The following is a 25,828-nucleotide window of genomic DNA, read 5'->3' as shown; positions in this document are numbered from 1 at the left end:
GATTTATGCTGAAGTCGGTCGACATGCAAGCCTCCCAAATAATGCAATAAGTAGCACATAACATGATATAATGGTCTTAAAAGGTACCTGTCCTAAAACAGAACTCGGCCCCTGCGTCGAGCGATGCTAAGTCAAATGCACATAATGTAAATAAAGCGTAGCCTACTAGAGATATTCATTGCTTGTGGCTTGTTCTTCTAAGTTTGTAAATCCTAAAGGAGATGGTATCTAGACCTGGCTTACCCGGGCAGACAACCCGAGCCGAGGAGCGTCAAGCATTACCAGTAGTAGAACAGCACTGGCTAGCTAACGGCTCTCCCGCCTAAACATATGTGACTAAATCCTTCACCAGAAGCTGGTAGGCTAACTGGCTTTATCTCAAGACAGAAATTTTGTGATGCTGGTAGGCAAACACAACATAACTAATTATCAGAAGACTCAGAGGGATGCGAGAGAAGATACAATTTATATGTACAGGTCAACAATATCAAAACGGTAAAAACTCGACAAGTAACACATTAGGCCAAAATAAATCACAATATATACAAAAATTAATAAAGCCAAATAAAGTCAATGTACAAGCTCGAATTCTTGAAGTCCCCAGCAGAGTCGCCAGAGCTGTCACACCCCTTTTTCTACCCACAAAATAATATTATGTGGATTAAAGGGTTTTTCCAATTAAAGAGACAAAATTAAGTAGGGATTATTTTATTTACAGAGTCGCCACTTGGAATTGATTTTGTTGGTGTTCCACGTCACCTTTTATTTGAATCCCTAATCAAAGGAAGATTTGACTCTATTATTATTGGTCTGCAAAAACAAAGTCCGGGTAAGGAATTCTGTTAACCGAGGAGAAGGTGTAAGACATTCCCCGAATCTCGTGGTTCTAGCACGGTCGCTTTTATTGACTAAAATTTGGCTTGAATTATTTTTGGATAAAGTGTATATTATTTGCCTTAAGTTACTATTGTCTAGTGCTGCTTAATAATTAATAATTTTGGCCTAGGAGCGTGCAAGCACACAAAGTCCTTACTTGATTATATGTATTAAAACAAAGAACGTGTCGGTACACATGGTTTAAATACAATTAATATTGAAAAGTCAAGGAGCGAGAATGCACACATGACTACTTTATTAAAAAAAATATATCGACCAAGGACCGTGTATGAACACATGATCTACATCTCAAACGTGCCTAAAATTGCCTATCGCTTAAATTAATTAAAAAGCGCTTCTTTTTTATTTATTACTTGTTCGACTGAAAATAAAATATTATTATTAAAAATAATTTTCACTAATGCAAGACATTAAACCCGGGTAAGCTTATGTTAAACTTTTATGGTATTGGGCCACTTATTTTATTTAACAAAAGATAATTTATTAGTTTTAAAGAAAATGCCTATCTTACTTTCTATTGTCATTGGGCATACAAACTTTAGCTTATTTGGCCCATGTTGCTTAAGAGCCTCGATGACCAAGACAACACAAAATAACAAGTATTCTTCTAAGCCCAAATTGCTTCTTACATTGCTGTCCAAACTAAAAATTATTTTTTTCATAAAAGAAACTTACATGCTAATTATTATCTTTTATCATCTTAACCAACTATTTCTTAAGGACTAACATAATATTTCTACTCATCTACATCAATCATGGCACTAATCAAACTACACTCATTAACAACATAAAAAACCATGACTAAATATAAAAACTACAAAAAATGATAATACTTCAATGCTAAAGAGAAGAACTATATTAAGTATAACATTATGTTGACTATAATTCAAAGCATCAAAACATTTGAAGCTAGAAGTCTTTCTTAGATAATTATACGTGAACCATGAAAGTAACTCACGAAAAAGAGCCCAAACTAAACAAACATGGTTAAAAGTGGGGTCTTTATCTTTTCCTTAAACTAAGTAATCTTAACAAAATACAATTTCAATCACATATATAAAGAAGAAAACGATAATTTAACTAATTTTTAACAGATTTACATGATGATAACACTAATATAACATTCATCTTGAAACAAAATCAGATATAATATGTTCCATCAACCAAACCGGGATCAAATCCTTCTTATTATCATCAAGAATCTGCAATATAAGAATTTGAAAGTTACCTGGTTTGTCGAATAATAAATTAAAGCATTGCAGCAACAAAAAACTCAGCAGCAAATACAGTAGAAACATCAGCAACTCAAGTGTTAAAACAACCCAGAAAACTCAACAGAGATGCTTGAAACTGGTAGCTATCAACTTCACAAATTGCTTAAGGGATCTTTCTATTTTTCTCGAGGTTTTTGCACTCAAATAATCCTCACAAAACTCTGAAATTTTAGCTTGTTATATGTATTAAGCTGCTGATTTTTCTCAAAGATATATGTCTTTAAGCAACTCTCCAAGATATGTCTCAGTGTAAAATAGAATGTGTAATAAAGTGTCCCCCCTTTTCAGAGAGTAAAGAGCCCTTTAAATAGGCAAATAAATCAGATTTTTTGGACAGATTTTGGTTCACCAAAAGTCTGTCCAAAAGACTGACTTTGTGTGCTAAACACTGTTCAAAAGTTGTCAAAAAGTATTATACTTGTCACCACACAATGACTTTTGAGTTTTGCACTCCAAAGTCTTTGCACAGTAAAAACAACCAAACTTGTACTATACCTTCTTTAATTTCAGCTTTTATCAACACAAAAATTCAAATACTCAAATCCAATAAAAATAAATTCACTAAGCACTTGAAACTTCTATCATAGACTATCATGATTAAGCAAATAGCTATTTCAAAACTAATGAATAACTAATTATCAGTGATTAATAACTATGAACGACTAAGCTAACATAGATTAATCACAACTAATAATAAAAATATAAATAATAATAATAAAATAAATAAATAAATAAAAAAATTAGAAATTATGCTAGACATAAACTAAATACAATACAATTAGAAAAAATAGACAAAGGAAATGAGAATAGGGGTATACCAAACGAGGGTGTTCGGGGTGATCGCCGGAATTTGGCCGGATTTTTAGTTGCCGGATTTTCGGAATGGAATTGACATCAATAGGTAGGTCTTGATGAGCTCTATCCGTTGATGTATGTATTGTGGGGTGGTAGTGGCCGGAACTTCAAGATTTTGGGCAAAAAAGTGGCGGCTAAAGTTTTCTAGATCTAAAATTCAAGGCGTTTGAGGAGATTTTAAAGGATTTGGTTTGGAGATATGGAAAGAGGAAGTTGTAGAGATTACATGGTGTGAATTTGGGAGTGTTTGGAGGTTGGCCGCCGCCGGTGGGTGATTTCCGGCGGCGGCGGCGGAGAGAAGAGAGAGAAGACAGAGAAAGAAGAGAGAAAGAGTTATGGGGGAAATGAGGGAATTTTTCAGATTTTTGAGGCCTTAAATACCTCTTTAGAGATCAAATATGGACCATTAGATCAAGGGGTGATCAATGGGTGAGATTTGATCTTGGGTCACTTAATGAAACGACGTAGTTTTGAGGCAAAACTACGTCGTTTCGGACCCTATCAAGGGCAGCCCCTTATCTTGCACTTTTGGCCACTTTCTCTTTCAAATTTGGGCCAATTTCTTTATTAATCCTACTTATTAAACTAAATTTACACAAACAAATAAATTAATTAAGTAACTTATTCAAATGATCAATTAACTATATTAATTCACCAATTGAATAGTTAGTTAATTCCTAAAATACACAAATAAAGAAAGAACTATTTTTTGGTATTTTTATGATAGGAAATATGCAATCAAAGACACAAAAATTGGGAAATATAATTAAAGCAACAAAACACTAATGACTTTAGGAGGTGTTAAAACAATACAAAAATTAGGTATTCACAATTGGAAGTCGGCTTAGGAGAGGATTATGGTTCTTTTTGGGACGAGAGAGCTCCATGGCTAGTTTATCTGATGAGTGGTTATGAGTTTTGATTGTTTCTTTCATCATTGGCTAGTACGAAGGTTTCGAAATGAGGTCATGTTGAATGCGGGGTTTTATACTAGTACTTGGTTGGTTTTGAGTAGTTACTGTGATCAAAAATGGTGCTACGAGTATGCGAGTTGTGTAGTATGTTATGTGATTATATCTGGGATTATGATTATGGCTGGATACAACTTGTTCAGGCTTATACAGTGTGTAGATGTGAGATTCGAGTCTTGAAAAGAATTATGGATGTTAGAAATTTGGCTCCATGGTTTTTGGGCTAAGGTTGAATTAATGATTTTCAGTTATATTGTGTGGTCATGCCTATATAAAATTGGGTGACGTGAGATCACCCCCGGGTATGTGCGTGGTAAGGTGGAATAGAGATTTGGAGGTTAAGAACAACTCTTGGCACATTCGAGGACGAACGTATGTTTAAGTGGGGGAGAATGTAACGACCCGACAGATCGTTTTGAGTATCACAACCTCGTTCCCCCATTTACTGCTCAATTTATGCCTCACAATTGATTTATGACTTATCGGGTTAGTTGGTTCGGGTCCGGAAGGATTTCGGAGTGAAATGAGACACTTAGTCTCATAATTGAAAACTTAAATTGGAAAAGTTGATCGGATATTTACTTATGTGTAAAAGACCTCGAAATTTAAATATTATGATTCCAATAGCTCCGTATGGTGATTTTGGACTTAGAAGAGTGTCCGGAAAATTGTTTGGAGGTCCGTAGTAGAATAAGGCTTGAAATGCCGAAAGTTGAAATTTTGGGAAGTTTGACCGGGGAGTTGACTTTTTGATATCGAGGTCGGAATCCGATTATGGAAATCGGAATAGCTTCATTATGTCATTTATGACTTGTGTGCAAAATTTGAGGTCAATCAGACTTGATTCGATAGGTTTCGGCATCGAATGTAAAAGTTGAAAATTTCATAAGACTAAAGTTTCAAGTGAGTTCGCACAAGACTTAACTTCAAATGAGTATAACTATCATGATACGAAGTGTTATATATTGTATTACCTATCAAATGAAATATCTTTGAGTCTAGTTTCTAACGCTTCAAACCGTTCGTCATTTGGACATTCCTACAAGAAGTTATGACCAAATTACCAAAGGCTGGAAAAATACAATTATGCGACCAATTATGCGATCGCAAAATAGTTATGCGATCGCAAAACTGCTTCTGCGACCGCAAAACTGGTCGCAGAATGGACCAGAAGAGCCCAATTTTGGCCGCCGATTTTGCGATCAATTTTTTGGCCCGCATGCCCATTCTGCGGTCCATTATGCGACCGCAGACCTGCTTACGGATGGTTAATTTTTTTATTTTCATAACCCGACCCCATTTTGATAAATAGGCTTTGGGGCTTATTTTGGGGCAATTATCTGATGATTTTAGAGAGAAGTGAGAGTGTTCTAGAGAGAGAAAGTAGATGAAGTGTCTTATTCATCAAATTCTTGTCCAAGCCTTAAAATCCAACAAGAAATCCCTCAAGTTCTTCAGTAAAGAGGTAAGGTTCTAACCCCTAATCTTCAATTTCGAGTTTGGGTAATGATGGGTGATTAAGAGTATGATTCTTGGGTATAATAGTATTATTTATACGTATCAATAAGGTTTATGGAAAGAGTGTTGAGATCAAATGGGTAAAGATTGGGTTGAAAATGGTAGAAATCTTCAAAGACTTCAATTGAAGATTTGAGGGTCGAGTTGATGTCGGAATTTGGTGAAATTTATATGGTTGGACTCATGGTTGGATGGGCGTTGTCGGGTTCCAAGACATGGGCCCCATGGGCGATTTTTGAGTGTAATTTTGGATTTTTGGAAAATATTAGTATTTTGATATGGAATTAATTCCTATAATTTTTGTGGGCTGAATCAAATTATTTGCTACTAGATTCGAGCCGTTTGGAAGTTGATACGCGCAGAATGAAATTTCTGGAGCATTGCTGAACTAGTTCGACATCGGATTTGGCTTGTTCGAGGTAAGTAACTCTTCTAATCTTGGAGTTGAGGGTTTGAACCCTGAATATATGTATTTCTTGAATTGTTGGGAGGTGACGCACATGCTAGGTGACGGGCGTGTGGGCGAGCACTATAAAAATTGTGACATAATTATTTTTGTGGAATTTGTAGTTAAATGATCTTGGCATTTTCCATGCGGTTTTATGAGTTAAAGAAATTGAGCTGAAAAGCATATTAAAAATCATATTGAGGCTATATGCCAGTATTATTGGGACCCACAGAGGTCATATTATTGTGAATTATTTGTTTTAAATTGAAAATTTATACTCAGTCATATTCATGTCATTACATATCATATCTCAATCTCTGTTATTATTTATTGATACATCATATCATCATTTTGGGCTGTTCTCATGACATTGTGAGCCCATGAGAGAGAGACTGGAGAGATTGATGACTGAGGGAGGCCGAGGGCTTGATTGTTAGGATATTTTGGGGATCGGGCTGCACGCCGCAGCTGGCCATGTTGGCTTTATATATATTATACTATTGCATGTGAGTTGGTCGTGTAGCACGTGAGTTGGCCGTGCGGATCCAGACATTTATATTATGGCACGTGACTTGTCTGTGCTTATAGTGCTTGGGCTGTAGGAGCCCCTCATGAGTCTGTACACACCCCCAGTGAGCGCAGTCGACTATTAACAGGGATCGGGCTGCACGCCGCAACAGGTATTGTATAGCACTGAGTGATTGAGTGTGCTGAGCACATTGAGAGAGAATGCGAGACAGTGAGATTGAGTACTCTAAGAGTGTGAGTACATGAGTACAATCTCTGAGATACATTACATTGACATGCACACATGACATATATGCATAGAGATGTATTTTTCTCATGCTGTACGGTATCACATTATTCATGATTTCTCACACATGTTGATAGATGGGCATAGTGATGCATTTATTTTACAATGGTTATCTGAAAAGAAAATGAGATATTTTATTTATTATTGAAAGGATTTTGGAAAAATTATTTTCAAACTTATTCACATTTTTGGTAACTTTGGCAAAAGATTTGGGTTTTCACTCATGTACTTGAAAGTAAGAACTATTATTGCTTAAATCATGATGTGACTGAGCATTTTATCTATGAGTTACTTCTGGTATTATTTGTTTTATGTCGTTATTAACTGTTGTGGATTAGTGGATTTGGACCTGGCCTTGGTAGAAGCTCGTCACTACTTTCAACCTAAGGCTAGGTTTGTTACTTACTCAGTACATGGGCTCGGTTGTACTAATACTACACTTCTACACATTGCGTGCAGATGTTGACTGTTGTTGTTGTTGTTGTGCTCGATGGTTGCGGGATTTGAAGATGTACCTGCGTTCCTATTGTAGCTGCCTCTTGTTCATGGTAGCCTTAAATTTATAAAAGCTCTATTTATGTACTATTCAAATAGACTATGTATTTATTTCATTTCCGCATGTATACTCTATTCTTAGAAGCTCAAGATTTGTACTACTAGTTCTTAGGAAATGTATAAGGTAAAGATAATTATTTACTTAAATTTCTTTCACATTTGTTATTGGAATTGGATAGTTGAAAGTTTGCTTACATAGCGGGTTGGGTTAGGTGCCATCACGACTAATTGGATTTTGGGTCATGACAGGGTGTTAGTTCGAACAAGGTCGAACAAAACGTGAATTTAATGATGGCCGAGGGCTAGAAGGTGTTAGTTCGAATAAGGTCGAACATAACCTGAATTTAGAAAGATGTGCTGATAACCGTAAATTTTATTGCCTCGGTATTGTTGCTTTGGTTACACACTTGGAGAAATTTAGAATTTTTTTGGGCCCTGGCTGGCGTTCCAGTCCCAGTCCCAGTCTATCTAGTCCCTTCATTGGTTGACTTGGAGAGTATTTGAGAGGTCGAGCAATGAATTAGTAGTCACGGCGTCGTCCTCGCCTACATTGACTTAAAGTGCTCCCTTCATCGCCTCGTTAAAAACCTCCTTGAGAAAACCCAACTAGGACAAAACTCAAGTGAGGGAAAAAAGAGTACGACCTGGGGGACGTTTTATCTTTTAAAAGTTGAAGTATTTGAGGTGGCTGATATTCCAGTTGTTTGGTAGTAACTTTCCTTCCATTGTTTAAAGCTCGCTTTGTGTTTTAGCTTTAAGCACGTAGTTTCTGACTTTGAGTGGTCTGACCTTTGCTTTCTTGTATAATAGCATTCTACTTGTTGTTTCTGGGCGATCATTCTTATATAGGCCAAATCTCTTAGTCCTTCGACTTCGTCGAGCTCCTACCTTCTGCTTTCGTCGTTGCCCGTACCTCTCTCATGGGAGTACCTTAGGCTAGGTTCTCCGACCTCGACTGGTATTACTACATTTGTCCCATAGACCAAAGAGTAGGGTGTCTCTCATGTGCTCATTTTCGGAGTTGTTCGATAAGCCCACAGTACTTCCGGTAATACCTCCGGCCACAGTCCCTTGGCGTCTTCAAGTTTTTTCTTCATGATATTCAGTATCGACTTATTGGAGGACTCTGCTTGCTCGTTTCCTGCCGGGTGGTATGGCGTCGAGTGTATCCTTTTGATATGCCATTTCTCAAAGAACTCGGTGGTTTTCTTTCCCGTGAATTGGGGTCCGTTGTTGCAACTGATCTCTTTGGGGAGGCCGAACCGACATATGATATTTCTCAATATAAAGGTGATTACTTTATGTTCTCGTATTTGGGCGAATGCTCCTGCTTCCACCCACTTAGAAAACTAGTCAGTTAAAACCAAAAGGAATCGTACGTTACCTCGTCTTGCCGGGAGAGGGCCCTCGATATCCATTCCTCATTTGATGAACGACCAGGGTGAGGTGACCGAGGGGAGGTGATCGCCTATCTGGTGAATCATTGGGGCGTACTTTTGGCATTGCTCGCATATTTTTACGAAGTATGCGGCCTCCTTTTTTATGGTGGGCCAGTAGTATCCTGCCCGTATGAGGCATCTGACTAGAGCCCGATTTCCGGAGTGAGCTCCATAATGGCCCTCATGGACCTATTCAAGGATGCGTCGAGTTTGATTTAGGCCCAAGCATTTTGCCAGAAGGCCACCGTAAGTTCTCTTATACAAGTCGTTGCGGATGATACTGTATCTGGCCGCTTGCATTCTCAGTTTCTTGGCCTCTTTTTTATCATCTAGGAGTATGTTGTCCTGCAAGTATGTAATAATACGATTGTACCAATCCCAAGTTAAGTTTATAGTTCTTACCTCGACTTGGTCTAGCGACGAGTTGAGGAGGTGGACCACCTTTCTATTTCTGGTTATAATGTTTTTGGTGGTTGCGGCTAGCTTAGCGAGGCCATCAACCTCAGGGTTTTGTGCTCGTGAAATTTGGTCGAGCTGACATTCGTCGAACTCGGGCAGCAACTTGCAACTTTCGGTCTGATATTTTTGCAATCTTTTTTCCTTGATTTGGAAAGTCCCTGTGACTTGGTTGACTACGAGTTGGGAATCACATCGTAGTTTTAACAGTTTAGCCTCATACTTGAGTGCTAGCCTCAAACCTGCAATTACAGCCTCATACTCGGCCTCGTTGTTAGTCATATCCGGGCACCTTATGGACTAGCGAATTACTTCGCCGTTTGGGACTTCGAGTATGTGTCCCAATCCAGACCTTGATGCGTTGGACGCGTCATCGGTGTACAGGACCCAGAGGTCTTGTGTTTGGGTAGAAGTTTGGACGGCTTCTCTTTCAACTTTGGGCATTACTCTTGCGCTGAAGTCGATGACGAAGTCAGCGAGCACTTGTGAATTTATTGTTGTCCGTGGATGGTACGTGATATCGGGCTCGCTCAGCTCGATGGCCCATTTGGCCAGCCTTCCCTATAGCTCGGGTTTATGTAAAATGCTTCTTAGGGGGGAAGTCGTGACGACCGAGATGGGGTGGCATTGGAAATACAGTCTAAGCTTTCGCGAAGCTACGACTAAGGCCAGGGCCAGTTTTTCAAGGTAAGTGTACCTTGTTTCGGCGTCGACTAATGTTTTGCTATATAATAGATGGGGGATTGCATACCTTTATTTTCTCGAACTAGGACTACGCTCACGGCCACTTCGAAAACAGCAAGGTAAATGAGGAGACGTTCCCCTGGCTCTGGGTTTGAAAGCAATGGTGGCGGCGACAAGTATGATTTTAATTCCTTCAGGGACTGGACACACTCAGAAGTTCATTGGAGGTCGTTATCCTTCTTAAGTACACCAAATAATCTGTGACACATATCCGACAATCATGAAATGGACCTTGATAGGGCGGCGATACGGCCATTCAACCTTTGAACCTGCTTTTTGGTGGTCAAGTGTTCCGGTATCCCCTCGATGGCTTTGATTTGGTCAGGATTGACCTCGATCCCTCGCTGTGATACTAGGAAACCTAGAAACTTTCCTGAGGCCACGCCGAACGCACACTTTTCGGGGTTCAGTTTCATTCTGTATCGTCTTAGTATGTCGAATGTTTCTCTAAGATGGTCGATGTGATCTTCTTTCCTTTTGGACTTGACCAATATGTCGTCTATATAGACTTCCATCGTTTTGCTGAGCTGGTCCTTGAACATCCTCGTCACCAACCTTTGGTAAGTTTCCCCTGCGTTCTTTAGCCCGAAGGGCATGATCCTGTAGCAGTATGTCCCCTTATAGGTGATGAATGTGGTTTTTTCCTGATCCTCTTCTTCCGTGAGGATTTGATTATAACATGAATAAACGTCCAAGAAGCTCAGTAGTTCACGCCGGGCCGTTGCATCGATGAGTTGGTCGATATGGGGTAATGAAAACGAATCCTTGGGACATGCTTTGTTCAAATCTGTGAAATCCACGCACATCCGCCATTTCTCATTCTTCTTTTTCACCATGATTATATTGGCGACCTACTCGGGATACTTTAACTCCCTGATGGAGCCATTTTGCAATAGTTTTTCCACCTCTTCACATACCGCATCATTAATTATGGAGTTGAACTTACGTCTGACCTATCTTACTGGGGTGGAATGGGTCGACATTCAGGTTGTGCGTGGAGATTTCCTTTGGGATACCTGGCATATCTGCATGGCTCAAAGCAAACAAATCTGCGTTAGCTGCTAAGAATTGACGGAATTTACCTGGTTCCTGAAGTTTGCAGCCGATGTAAGCCTTTTTGCTATGATCGTTGAGGTCTAATTGAACGGGGTCGAGGTCTTCTATGGTCGATCCTGCAACCTCGACCAAATCTGGGTCTCTGATGTCATCCCCTTTGTCATCATGTGTCGACCTCGACCCTGCTGATTGCTATGCCTTTTTTTCTTTATCCCTCTTTTGTTGGGTGGTCAATCTGTCTAGGGCGATGAAGTAGCATTCTCGGGATGTGTGTTGTTCCCCTCGTATACTGAATATTCCCCACAGAGTTGGGTACTTGATGACCTGGTATAAGCTGGAAAGGACGGCTCTCATGGTGTGTATCCATGGTCACCCTACTATGGCGTTGTACGATGTGTCTTGGTCCTTGATGTGGAATGTGGTTTCCAGAGTGATGCCACCGGCCAGAACGGGGAGTGTGATTTCTCCAAATGTTCGCTCAACTGCATTGTCAAAACCAGTTAGCGTGATGAAACACGACACTATCTAATCTTCGAGTTTTATTTGTGCAAGTACTAGAGGATGGATAATGCATGCGCCGCTCCCGTCATCTACCATAATGCATCCCATATCGGTATCTAAAATTCGTAAAGTAATAACGAGGGCATCATTGTGAGGAACGGTCAAACCGTTGGTGTCTGACTTATCAAAGATAATACTTTCTTCGAGTCTGTCATACCTTTCGCGGGTGATTGATCGCTTGAGATTATGGGTTGTGGTGAATTTCACGATGTTGATGGATGAGTCGTCACTGTTGCTGATGATCATGTGGATGGTATGGGCTGGCGAGGGTGGATTTGGCGGTCCTTGGTGTTGTATCCTCTGGCGAAGTTGGTCCTACCCCGGTCACTTAGCAACTCTTTGATGTGTCCCTGTCGCAACATGTTTATGACCTCCTGCCTTAGGGCAATGCAATCCTCGATTTTGTGCCCTCGTTCTTGATGGAACTCGCAGAGGACGTCGTATTTTCTGGTACTCAGATTTGACCTCATCTTCTGCGGCCTCTTTACCTTCGGTTCGAGTTTCTCCAAAGCATAGACTATCTCTGTAGGTGACACACAAAAATTATGAGCGGATAGTAATGGGGGCATACCTCTTTTATTCCGGTGAATCCCTGTCCTTGGTCTGGACGGGCCCTCTTCATAGCGGGGGGAGGCCGCAACGGCCGTCCTGACATATGGCTAATGTTGTTCCCTGTTAGGTCACGGAGCTGCGAGATCTCTTCTAGCATCGTTCCTTCAATCTTTTCTCGATTCGTCCTTTACCGAGGTCAGTCGATGAGTGGGTCCATTGAGGTCATCCTCATCTGCCCGAACCTCGGCATAATAAGCGTTGTGTGTTTCATCCCAAGTGGTTGGGGATACTTCATCAGCCGACTCAATAATTTCCTAGCTTCTCTCGAACCATCCCTGCTCAACCCGTTCCGAAAGGTTTCAACCGCCATTCCTTCGGATACGTTCGGCAAAGTCATCCTCACTCGATTGAACCGGGTGAGGAAGTCCCTCAGCCCTTCCCCTACGGCCTGTTTAATGGCAAATATGTCGTTCACTCTCGCTGCAGCCTTCTTGGCCCTAGCACGGGCTGCTACGAACTTGTCGGCCATCTCTTCAAAAGTTTCTATGGAGCGTGCTAGTAGCTATGAATACCATGTTAATGCTCCTCCCGTGAGGGTTTCGCCGAATGTTTTCATCAAAATGGAGGACACTTGCTCTTTGGAGAGGCCGTTACCTTTCACGGCGGTGACATAATGGGTCACATGATCTTCCGGGCCAGTCGTGTCATCGTATATCCTGAGGTAGAGTGGCATTTTTGAAGGTTTTTGGTATGGCATAAGGAGTTGCATCATCACCATACGACTTCTCTATGAAACGGTCGGCGTCTCTTTTCGGTAGCAATTTATGGGCGTCTGGTATTTTATCGACCCGCTCTTGATGTTCTTTCATTTGATCTCGCAGCGCCTTATTTTCATTCTCCATTTCTTCCATCCTTTTTAGGATGGTTGTAAGGGCGTTATCACCTGCATTATCAATGACATTGTGAGTTGTACCTGTCATTAGACGGGGTGGCTGATTGCCCTGCTCGTCCGTTCGTTGGATCGTAGTAGCCCCTGCGGTTCCTGTAGTTGAGCCTGGGTGGGTTTCTTGAGGATGCTCGTCAGCGTGTCGGTCAACCACACCTCGAGAAGCTTTTTGACAGCTAGTGGTGCCCCTTCCTCCGCAGACGTAGAGACTCCTTTGCCATGAGGTTTTGTTATGCTGCAGTGCGGGGGTGGTGACCCATCTCGCCTAGGGGACGCACTCGGCGTCGTATCCTCACCATCTGTTTCGCAGCTCTCGTTGAGGACGATTATAAGGTTGGTAGGTAAGTCATTTGTTATCCTCACCCTTTCTTCTCGGTTACCTGCCATGTTAGATTTTGCACTAGGAAAGAGAAAAGATCTTGGGCTTTGTGACGTTAGTGAACAATGTTAGTTATAGATCTAGAGGATACTAAAAGTTTAGCTAAGAAATGCCCACAGACGGCGCCAAATTGTTTGACCCAAAAACGTAAATCTTGGTTCGAATAATTAATTTAAGTTAAACATAGGTCAATCTTAGTTAAGAATAATATCCTCGGATCTTGTAAATCAGAAAAGGTGGTTGAATGTCGTTTATGAGGACAATAATTATTCTATGTAATAAATGTCTTTTACTATCAAGAACAGCAGCAATGTGTGTGATATTCAATAAATGACAATATAATGACACTCATGTAATTAAGAGGAATAATTTAATCAATAAGAGGTGGAACAAAAGAACCTTCCACTGACAATGATTGAACGATAGATCCTCAAACGATTGAGGATTCCTTGGATCTTACAAGAATCGTAGTGAAAAATGATGAGATATATTCTTAGTAAACCCTAATAGTACATGCCCAGAGAATATTCTCTTTAAAACCCTATTTCGAAAACTAGCCGTTACAGCTTCATTATTGGTGCTCGACCTCGACCATAATTGGCACCTCAATCACGACTCATGTTGACTTTTCGGCTATGAGCTTTATTGCTTCCTGATCCACCTCGATTAACGGCGGCTCGAAAACTCTTTTCTTATGTATTACCTTATTTCAAATATTTTAGAGCGAATTTTGACTCATACCCCTCACTCTTCAACGTAACGTCGACAATTTAACCTTAGTCTAGTAATACATGCAATCCAGTTGGATGTCTACTGTTCCCTACTCACTATTTGGAAGATTGATTTAATTAGTTGGAAAAATAACGAGAAAAATGGGCAGCCAAGAACCGTAACGAAGCACGTGAGGGATAAGAAATAATCCAAAAGATTGGTTTTGTGTATTTGACGTAGCGTGGAATCCTTTTGAATCCTCGTAGTGGCGGCAACCACTGAATTGGTGACACGCGTCAATCCAGATGACGTGTCCTCCTGAAAGCCGGTTTAATAACTCCGAAAATAACGCAGGAGTATGTTAAAGCACGCGGAGCTGCTTTGTAAGATAACGTACTTGCTTCTCGTTTATCCACTTTTTTAGCTCCTATTACCCACTCTCCTCCATTCAAATACCCCTCCACTTTACTCCAAATGACGGATATACCATTCTTGACCTTTTATGCAAACAAAATTTCCCATAAGTGTAAATAAATTAAAAGAGGGGTAAATAACTCAATATATAGTCGATATAAGGTATTAATGAAGTAATGATTCTTTAATTGTGTTAAATAATTTTAAAATTTTGTATTATAATTAGTAAGCTTATTGGGGCAAGTCGTTTAATATCTAGATGTTTCATCTGTTTCAGTCCTTTCTTGTTTTACATTGATTATTTTTATTTTTAAAGAACTTATACAATATCATCGTATATAACTTAAATCTTTTTTATAATAGAACTTCTTATCTTGTGACACCAAATTTTCATTTTGCATAATTGAGGCAATTATGATGCAATATATTAAACCCTTTCTACCTAAATTATTAAAGCCCTTGCATTGTAACTTCAGTTCAGAACAGGAAGCATAGGTTGAGATTAGTGTGAGTGTGTGACCGCTAGCTACACATAAAGAAGAGTTACTTTGACACATTCAACACACTTTGTAACAAATGACAACTGTTATCTAAACAGAAAGACCAAAAAGAGAAGAAAGAAGGCAACAACCAATTACTTTCATGGCAAGTCACTGTCTTGGTCCAAATTTGCCTATAAATATTACTGCTACCATCACAATTTACCCAAAGCTATAATCTAACTGAAACTACAGCTAGCAAATTAAAGCTCTCCTACTAAGCTACTTCTCAAGTACGATTGCAAGTTTGTGAACAACACTTTGAAATCACCGGTAAGTTAACTTCTCCATTCTTTGTGAAATGTAGGTTTATAATTTAACTTCTCTATTCTTTAGTAAGTTATGAATTAATGAATGATATCTCCCATTAGCAAAATGCATTAATACAGCATTAGTATTACTATTCAGTTGCTTAGTGGACGAAAGTTAATTATCAAAGTTGAAGAATAGGGAGAACCAACAATTCAAAGGATTTCGTCTCATCTTCTTTCTCACCTTTTGCTCCTTGGTAATATCATACTAATAAAGATGCCGAGACCTAACAAAAGATATTTATCCAAGTTTTACCAACTAGAGAATACTAAGCTGAAAGGATTAACCAAGAAACTAGTTTGAATTAAGCAGCAAGCAATGAAGCATTCAATTAATTAATCACATCAATTTTACTAGTGGAAACGAGGCCTTTCGAAAAAATGATTGTGACAGAAAATGTAGTTTTCTTCGATGACTATAAAAGCTTCTCATTAAGGGTAACGTGGGTAGAATGAAAATTTTAAAGTTAATTTGTCTCTAAATATAGAAATGTATCATTCTTTTTTGAATGGACTAATAAAGAAAGTGTGTCATCTAAATTGAAACGAAATAACTACATTTTTAAATAGAATAATCGAATCATCTATACGTGCTAACACGCCTTTATTGCTTATTCTATGTAACTGGAGTGCTTGTGTTAATTAAATGAGGGATGAGTGATGAGTCATCCCTATCTCAATAAATAGTATTTTGATTAGGCCTTGTCTAATTGAGAAGAGGTACACATAGGGGATACTGCATTTTTAATCTTGCTTCAACTTCTGAGGATCGTTCCATTTTATCTGATTTATATGCTATACTTGTATGTTATAACCAGCTGTATTAATTAGGCACTCATTTGCATCTATTAAGGGGCCGTATGGCCATAAAAAAAATTTATTTTTTTCGATTTTTTTTTATTTTTTTTCGAAATTAGTGTTTGACCATAAAATTTTTAATTTTCACTTGAAGATGAATTTTAGAATTTTTCGTAAATTTGAAAAATTCCAAAAAATTATTTTTTAAAATTTTCACTTCAGGTCCCCATCATAATTCAAAAACAACCCAAAATTGTATTCATGTCAAACACAACTCTAATTTTCAAATACAATTTTCACTTTTTTTAAAAATTAAAGAGCGACTTACCAACTTCTCCCAAGGAAATTTTATAATTTGTTTTCTTCATTTCCATTCTACTATTTTAAAGAACTTTTTACTCTTCCCTCGCACTTGAATAAAGACTTGATGATATTATTAAAAAGCTATGGCCCAAATTATACTTTTCAATCCTCGGCCAAGAAGTCCATCGTGATTGAGTCTATCAATCATTTTCTAACTTAAACCCTGTCCACGTATAAGTTTGTTCTGGTTTTCTACCTTAATTCCATATATAATCTGTCAAAATAAGAGTATTTATTAATAGAAAAAGTAAACGCATAACGGTTAGCTGTCGTTTGGTTGTTTGTATTAACTTAATTAATCCAAGCTAAATCTTGCTTAGGTGTTTGGTTGGTCCATAAAAAAATCACCACATAAGTAATGCATTATTTGATTGGTGATATTAAATACTACTTTCATTATGTTATGCAAAAACTACATCTATTATTTTATGAGAGGCAAAATGTAGAATAATAATTCACGTATTAGCAATACAAGGATTAACATATTTAAAGATAAAAATATATTTTAAAAAATAAGTAATTCATGTATAACAATCTTTTCAATATTACTAATCTCATAAATATTTCTGAATTATAATCCTCAAATAAGTGTAGCTATGTAAACTAAAGGACCCCGCAACAAAATTACTGTACTTCCTATGTCCTGGTACGTTTTCCTTTTTAATCAATGGCGATAAGAATGCCAAATTTTTATTTAAAAATAATTTAACTTAAATTTTTTATTTAATCTTATCTTTAGTAATAATTTTTATAGTCAAATAAATATTAAACGAAGTAATTGTAACTAGGGTGTTTATGGTCATTTCAGAAGAAAAAAAAGACGGCATCTTTGTGCAGGTTTTGGTGATTTCCTTAATCTTTACCGTTATATAGAAAAATATTATCGAAACACAATGGAAAAGACCCATGTTTTCCTCTGCGCTCTGACTTGTATCATTTCTTTTCTTTAAGCTGAAGTTTCACAGTTTCTTTCCTTGCTTTTCGCGTTAAACTGTTTAGCATTTACACCTCCCTTTTATATATCCAGAAAATTTTCTTTATATCTACAGAACAATATTAGCTCTGAATCAGAAGAAGATATATTCCAAAAAACTCATAATTAAGCTCAAACCAGAAGAACATTGCTTCCCGTGTTTTCCATCTGCAAAAAAAATCTCAATTAACTAATGCGTGCAAGGTATTTGTTGTAATGTGTCAATACCAACGCCACCGAAACAATTTTCTTGGTTCTTAACGGTTTCATTTCTCTCTAAGCTTCTTCCTTTATCCTCAGCCTCAATCTTTATCTTAATTTATCATCATCACCTCCCCTACCTTTTTATATACCCACTGCTTACCCCACTTTGATTTTCTCCTAACTCCATTCTTGATCAGAGCGTAACAGTTTTAAAGCTTGTTTATTTAGCTGAAAATTACATTTTATCAGTTGCCTATTTGCAATCTTTGATCCATTTCTTGCTTCAAAGTTGAGGTATTTATGAAGTACGATTTCCTTGGATAAAGCTTGGATCTTCTCTATTTCTGGGTACTGCTTATTTTCAGCTAATTTGTTCGGTTGTTGAAGTTAAACTTATGTTTTTAGCTGAAAATTACTTTTATAAGTTGCCCATTTGCAATATTTGATCAATCTTTTGGTGCATCGTTGGGGAATCTATGAAGTAGGATTCTGTTAGATAAAGCTTGGATTTTCTCTTCTTTTGGGTACTGCATATTTTGAGCTTTTTTGTTTAGTTGTTGCAGTTTCTTGCTGGTTTTGTTTTTATGTTAAATGTATGAAAGTGATATTTTGGTTGGACCTTGTTGTTTGGACATTCATTATTTTGTTCCTATCTCACTAAATTTAAAAGCTTCTTTTTTTCTAAAGCTGAAATTGCAATTTTTTACATGTATCTGTTGTCCATTTGCAACATTGACTAATCTCTTGCTACAAAGATGGGGAATTTATGAAGTACTATTTTGCTGGATTAAAATTGTATTTTTTTCTATTTTTGGGCGCTGCATATGGCTATTTTGTTAAGTTGTTGCAGTTTCTTGTTTGTTTTGCTTGATGTTATGTGTATGAAAGTGATATTTTTGTAGGAACTTTGTTGTTGGGCATTCATTATTTTGTTCCCATCTCATCAAATATCAATTATCCCTTCTAGTTGACTAACCTTAAGAACTGAATCAATCCTCTTTGCATCAGAGGATTATTTGTTTTGGGATTTCTTTGCAAAGCATCATAGTTAAGTTCTGGAAATATTTCTAAAGCTGTATTTTTTATGCTTGTGTAGAGATTTATAAGTGAATTGAGTTTCATATTGAGAACAATATGGGAGGACATTTGAGCAAAAAGCCTGGTGAGACTTCAGCTGCAATCGACAATCTGCAGTACAAAATCGAGCTGAATTCATATGAAGCCGCGTGCAGGGCTGACACGGATTTACAGTCGTTTGATACAACTCTACAAGCTAGAACCAGTCATGTTATCAATACCCTTGCTGATGGGGTTGAAGTTAGAGCACTTTCTTTTGATTCTTTGAAGGAAGTCACTGGTTGCCTTTTGGAGATGAATCAGGAAGTTGTGAAGGTGATATTGGATTGCAAGAAAGACATATGGAAGAATCAAGAATTGTTTGAGCTGGTTGAGGAGTATTTTGACAATAGCCTCAAAACTCTTGATTTCTTGGCTGCTTTAGAGAAATGCCTAAAACGAGCTCGGGATAGCCAATTGCTGATTCTTGTAGCACTTCAACAATTCGAAGAGGAGAGTGGGGTTGAAGGGAATAGATACACTAAAACTTTAGAGGAACTGAAGAATTTCAAAGCTGCAGGGGATCCTTTCACAGAAGAGTTTTTCCAAATATTCCAGTCTGTTTATACACAGCAAATGCTGATGCTCGAAAAGCTGCAGCTGAAAAAGAACAAGCTTGATAAGAGGCTTAAGTACATTCATGCTTGGAGGAAAGTGTCAAACATTATATTTGTGGCTACATTTGCAGCTGTTTTGATTTGCTCAGTAGTGGCTGCTGCTATAGCTGCTCCTCCAGTTGCATCTGCTCTGGCTGCTGCAACATCGATTCCATTGGGCTCAATGGGCAAATGGATAGATTCCCTTCTCAAGAACTATGAAAATGCTGTCAAAGGGCAGAAAGAATTGATCAACACAATGCATGTTGGTACTTTTATAACAATTAAGGATTTGGACAGTATCAGGGTGCTGATTGATCGACTGGAAATCGAGATCGAGTCCCTCTTGAAGAAAGTTGAGTTTGCTATTGATGAAAATGAAGTTAAGATTGGTATAGAAGAGATCAGGAAAAAACTTGATGTTTTTATGAAGAATGTTGAAGATCTTGGAGTGCAGGCTGATGTTTGTAGCAGGGATATTCGTAGGGCGAGGACTGTTATCTTACAAAGGATCATCAAACCCCCAAACCACTAAAGTGCTGAAATTTGCCTTAGCAGCACTGAACATTTATCTGCTTTTCATAGTTTGTGATGTTAAATATGTGAAACTTAATCTGAAACATATATCATGGTTAAAGGACTCTTTAACCTTTACACCATGAAGAATAAATTTATTGGATTCTTTTATAAGGTATATCAATTAAGTACTTCTTTTATTTGTTATTCGTTTATTCTTTTACGTGAATAAAAATATATTAAATTACTTTCCCAATTCTACGTGTAAGTTTATCTTCTGGTACATGCCGAGGCTGATTTTGTCAATGTTTTTCTTTCTTTTCTGAATTTCATTATGGCATCAAGGTTATAATAGGAGAGTAGAAATTTTTACTTTTCAGTTGCTATATGCCTATATTTGCTTCCCTTCAGTAATGTTGGCCAAGTCCAGGGGTGACTAAAGCCACACCTCAGTTGGAACAACAAAATCTGGTCTTTCATGAGAATAAAGAACCTTTAATTGGCTTACCCTGTAAGTATTCAGATTGGTCGGACCAATGAGCTTCTAATACCAAATGATTAAACTAAAGAGTATCTAGTCTCTACTTTCCTTTCTTGCCCTCTTATCTCTCTTCATTTGGCTGAAAATAATAATCTCTTGAATGACTTCTCCAGTTGTACCTTTCAGACCATTTCAGAATCAACCTCCTAGGACCCTTGTTAACGCGTATGAGTCTGGTGTTGGTCCTAAACTCTTGGAAATTTCATGACCCAACACGATTATAAAAGTTGCTAGCAGGAAGAGGTCCAGAAATGAGAGAAAATGTCAAAGTTAACGTCAAAAGACAAGTGGAATAATCAAAGGTTCGGTCACAAAAAGGAAAAAAAGAAAATTCCACGTTAAGCTTTACAATATCAAAATTTTGCTTGAGAAATGAGGGGGGGTCTTTTTTTTTTTTTTTTTTTTTGTGTGTGCGCGCGCGGGGAGATATCTACCATTACCAAATGTGAATAATTCCTTGGCAAATTCTATGAGAACCATTAAACTGAACATTAAGACATAATCACAAAAATAGTAGAGCCAGATGTATGATATAGAAAAGGAATTAAAGGGATCGCTACAGAAAATAAATTTAAAGAACAGGGAAAGTTGTGCCAAATTAAGGCTCGCTTATAACAAATCTTGAAAGGCAACTACATTCATAAAGATACAATGGGCGAAGGCCGAAAATTGAAATATGTAGCTGTTGCCAAGAATGCACAGACAGAGGAAACATATATCTTGAACCAAATTGAAGAAAATAGAGTCAGATAAGTACAAATCGCAGTCAATGTCATCACAAAGATGAAGTTTGCTAAACACTTGGCCATAGACAGCTCTCTTTCTATTCCTTCGCGAGGGAAATGACCTTGTGAATGAAAATCAGACAACAATTTATCCTTGTCACAGAATGTATCCATCAACCATGAAGCAGCCTCATTTTCAGATTCTGGTATCTCGGCAACAGAAATACAGCGGACGTGCATATGAACTTCAGCCGGATCAACCCCAAAGGCATTGTCCAAAAAAGAAGGGCAATGATGCTTGTAGCCAATTGTGATGTCATAAACTGAAAGAGCACGAAATGGACAGTCAAAAGAAGCCTAATTGAAAAATTACGAAACTGTGACATCTTTTAAGCATCTAACTAAACTTAATAAGTCCTGATAATCTTTGCCATTACTCTGTTATTTTCTTTCTAGGATGTTATAACTTGAGGTACACCAAGGTAGCTTCATTGAATGGCCATTCATGGACTAGCAACCAAATGAAAGTATAATTGAGAAAGAACTGTATGAAGAACCTCTATTTAATTTGAATTTTAATGATGATAATAAAATCAATAATGCATGACCATAATGAACAAAGCATATATCGGTGAAGCTCTCACTCTAATGTTTCTGCAACTATAAGAATGGTATATTGGTATAGATAATAAGACAGGCATCTGTGCTTGACAGTACTCTGCTCCCACTCAATTGGACAGCGACTATCCATATCTAAAAGGAAAAGAACTTCTATTTTTATATGTGAGGCAATAATGCCACATACATCAGGAGGAAAAGGAAACAGCAAAGACTAGATCTATCCACATCAGACATCCTTGTCCACTGCGGTCAGCTTTGACATGACAACTAACAGGCCTCTAATACACGAGTCCACCAGCGAGTCCCAAGAATATCCATGTATTAAGATGAGCACATTCTAACTTCACAAGGGGAAAACATGACTCATATTCTACCTCTAAATTTATACCTGTAGCAGATGCAATCTGGCTTGCTAAAAGAATATCAGATGTCTTGGAAACCACAACAATCAAGAACAACCCCCCCCCCCCCCTTCTTTTTTCCTTTTCCTCCTCATAATACTACTGATAACCAAATGCAACAAAACACAGCCATATCTTAAGGCAATTAATTACTGTACTGCCATCAAATTTAGTCCACAACCAGACTCCATCTAAATGCATCTCATTGTTTAGGCAAGACAAATGAGGAAGTAATAGCAAATACTTGCAAGTTGCATCATCTGGGTGAGAACATGGAGGAACGATATTGGATCTTGAAGATATGGAATCCATACTCAGAGTAAATAAAGAACATAGGCCACTAAAGTAATCCAATTTAGCATCAGAAAATATTATTCCTACATTATGGAAGTCAAAAATAGGAAAACTAATTACTAACATCGTCCAAATAATTACACAAGGAAGAAGGTAAAAGAAGTGCTACCTGCATCCAGGGAACCTCTCAGTTCCTCCAAACAAGCACAAAAACCTTTTGTCTTTGGAAGAAGTACGTTCTTCAGAATTGGCAATCTGTTTTCAGAAGCATATTTTTGACTACGGATGCACTTCTGTTCTCTGTATTAAAGCAATGAAGCCACTAATTCAATTAATTAATGCTAGTAATAAAGAGGAAATCACTAATTATCATGCCACAAGGACACACCCACAATACATATACATAGAATTCGAAAGTAAAAACATACGTGAAATCAGTGCCTTCCGGGAAAACAACGAGCCACAGTGGATCTTGAGGATCTTGATAGGTCCCGAGCATCTGACGCAGCTTCAATGCATCAGCATCCCATTTCCTCTCAACAGGTATGAACTCCATGACATGAAAAACCCATCCAAACACTGGCAATCTCATCAAACTGCTCTTAAGTATATACCTTAGCGAACCTACACATCCGTTGCGCAAAGCAAGATCCCACAAGTACATCCAATCAACCTCAGTTCGATGGTTTGCAATAACCAAGACTCGCTTCGCTGATGGAACAGAATCTCCAGAGATCACCACCTTGGTTTTGTTAATTTTTTCAAACCAAAAGGGCCACAAAGCTAACCAACATCCGAAAACAAAGGATATTCCCACTCTGCTATAATGGACACTGATAGTTCGCATGCCAATAGCAGGCCAAAAGCCAAAGAACACTAACAGCACAAATGCAGAGAGTACTAACACAATTAGACAGAAAATACCCCTCACTATCCTCAACAGGGTTAGATTTCGGTGCCTTGGTTGCTTTCCAGAATCATCAGCCATTTGAACATTAATGAGGTTGCAGGCAACAGAGTACAATTACCAATCCAATAATTAATACAGAACTCCAATATTACTAGGCATCAAAATGGCAATCAACCCAAATGGGATTAAAGACCTAATTGCCTCTATTATCCTGTAAAACATGAACAAAAAGTTGTTGTGTTAGCTAAAACCAAAAGGGACAGCTCAACACTTGCAATAAACTCATCAGAAATTAAACCTTGATGTAAAATACTGCTAGAACTTAAACAAAAAGTTCAAGCTTTTTAGATCAATGTGGCTTTAAGAAACAAATACGGTACATTATTCAGTTCAAGCAACACACAGTTACTATGAGAAACAAGCTACTTCTTTTTCCTAATTTAAACACACAATTCAGCAACCTTAAACTTAAGGGTAAAATCTTGAACAAACAGTCCACTTGTATATTAAAAGAAAAGACCCATTGACCTCGAATTCAAGAACACAAACACAAATTCGTGAACTGAACAAGTACTCAGAAATGTAAATCGGGAGGATACCTAAGGAAGTGAAGCAACAAGAGCTAAGAAATTTAGCTGAAAACTTTCATTAGAGTTGAAGGATCCAATGTGGCTCAAGTCTCAATTGTCAGAAACGTACACTTTTATTTAGCTAAGACAGGGAGAGACTTCTAAAATGGTCGTGCAAGCACAGTGTATACGGGGTTCGGGGTTCGGGTTTCGGGCCGGGTCAGCCCGTAAATGGGGAAATTATGTCCCTATTTACTAGCAGCTTTTCATAGGTCTCATAATTGCGCTCTTATTTAGTCCTTGTGTGGTCATCAATGATGTTGATGGGTGGGTACCTTCTCTTTTCAACCGAATTCTCTTGACGAGTCCGGAACCTAAATGTGGTCTTTTTGAACTCAAATGACCAAAATGAGTGAAAAAAATATTGTGACCAAACTATATTTAGCGCCCTTTAACCTTAACGTCCGTTTTGGACATTAAGGTATAGCGCCCTTTAAAATGGCGCTATATGTATAACGCCTTTTATAAAGGCGCTATGATCTGACTTTAACAAGACTGTCAGGTATAGCGCCTTTATAAACGGCGCTATACATATTTTTTAGGCCCACCAATAACTCTTCTACGCTTAACTCACATAACAATAATTCAAATGAGTATAGCGCCCTTTAAAAAGGCGTTATACCTCCTCAAAAAATTCGACCCCCGAGATTGGGCATTGACTTATTTAAAGGCGTTAAGGATTTTGCAAAAATCCATTCAGAAATATTCTCAACTCCTGTTAAATTTTTCTTCTTGTTAAATTCTCAAGCATTTTGTCATAATGTTTGAAGAGCGAAAAGTAAGGGTTTCATTATATTGGGGGGTGAGGTTGTGATGGCGAATAACTCAGTGAGCTATATTTTATCTCCACAGTGTCATGTTAAGTTGCCACTTACAATAGAGTACGATAGACTGGTATCATTGTTGTGTAACAAAATGAGTGTGAGAAAACGTTCGGTGAACCTTAAAGTAACCGGAAGATATCTGTATTTTGTCACTCCGCAGGGGGTTGCTTGTTATACTGAGTTTAACATCGAGGATGATGAAACTTTGAGTTGTTTTTTGAGGACTCCGAATGAATATCGGGAATTTCTTTTGATAAAAAATGTTGGAAATGTACGTGAAGATTGAAGACGTTCGCAATAATGAGGTTGTGCAAAGCAGGGATAACCCTCAGTCATCGGGTGGTTATTCTGGAGCAGTTTTTGCCGAACAAGTTCCGGCTGAAAGAGTTTGGCCTGATTTAAACTTATCTCCATGGGCGAATGAGGAGCGAGGAAATTTCTCTCCTTCTTTACATAATCCACAAGACGAGTGATAAACTTCAATTTTCCTTTGTGTTACGATGTTTATTTTTATTATATCGAATTTGTATTAACACTCATATATTCCACAGGGGGTACCAGCCAGATATGAATTTTACAAGTTATGAACCCACACCCAGTTGAAATATGCGTAGTTCTGATGTGTTGGATCATGGTGGTCCATCCGGGAGTCATCACCGATAGGATAATGTCCATCATGGGATGTCAACACATTACGACTTATAAGTGAAGTGATATAGCTATATATAAAGTATTTATCAATTTGAGTAGCTCATTATTTTGTTGTTTGTGCAGTGAAAACGAGCAAGTTGAACCTCTTGTCCTGACTCAATTTTCCGAAGACGACATATTTAATCGGGATCTGGCAGATGCACAGAGTCAGGAAGAGAACAGTGAT

General features: G+C 38.0%; 2 protein-coding genes and 1 long non-coding RNA gene across 5 annotated transcripts; 1 reads left to right on the top strand and 2 right to left on the bottom strand.

Moving 5' to 3' along the window:
- Positions 1–1,727: 1,727 nt before the first annotated feature.
- LOC138909263 (uncharacterized) lies at positions 1,728–3,237 on the bottom strand. The gene is made up of 2 exons (XR_011415707.1): positions 2,990–3,237; positions 1,728–2,099 (listed from the first exon to the last, which is right to left on the bottom strand). It is a non-coding gene; the product is annotated as an uncharacterized lncRNA (long non-coding RNA).
- Positions 3,238–15,272: 12,035 nt separating this feature from the next.
- On the top strand, positions 15,273–20,213 carry LOC104099666 (UPF0496 protein At4g34320-like). Of its 3 annotated transcripts, none has more exons than XM_009606722.4 (2): positions 15,273–15,402; positions 18,875–20,213. In XM_009606722.4, exon 2 carries the CDS (start codon positions 18,913–18,915, stop codon positions 20,023–20,025), a length of 1,113 nt encoding a protein of 370 aa, XP_009605017.1. In that variant the 5' UTR covers positions 15,273–15,402; positions 18,875–18,912; the 3' UTR covers positions 20,026–20,213. The 3 variants fall into 3 exon arrangements, with proteins under 3 accessions (XP_009605017.1, XP_009605018.1, XP_009605015.1); XM_009606723.4 differs by lacking the exon at positions 15,273–15,402 and adding an exon at positions 17,497–17,778; XM_009606720.4 differs by lacking the exon at positions 15,273–15,402 and adding an exon at positions 17,499–18,126.
- Positions 20,214–21,135: 922 nt separating this feature from the next.
- Positions 21,136–24,317, bottom strand: LOC104099668 (probable 1-acyl-sn-glycerol-3-phosphate acyltransferase 5). The gene is made up of 4 exons (XM_009606724.4): positions 24,098–24,317; positions 23,017–23,709; positions 22,758–22,888; positions 21,136–21,595 (listed from the first exon to the last, which is right to left on the bottom strand). The coding sequence occupies exons 2-4, from the start codon at positions 23,574–23,576 to the stop codon at positions 21,186–21,188; spliced, it is 1,101 nt and encodes a 366-aa protein (XP_009605019.1). The 5' UTR covers positions 23,577–23,709; positions 24,098–24,317; the 3' UTR covers positions 21,136–21,185.
- Positions 24,318–25,828: the final 1,511 nt, after the last annotated feature.

This window comes from Nicotiana tomentosiformis, chromosome 1 (genome assembly GCF_000390325.3).
Source record: "Nicotiana tomentosiformis chromosome 1, ASM39032v3, whole genome shotgun sequence".
Lineage (NCBI taxonomy): Eukaryota > Viridiplantae > Streptophyta > Magnoliopsida > Solanales > Solanaceae > Nicotiana > Nicotiana tomentosiformis.
The sequence above is the reverse complement of the archived record's forward strand: the minus strand, read 5'-3'. Positions and strand labels throughout refer to the sequence as shown.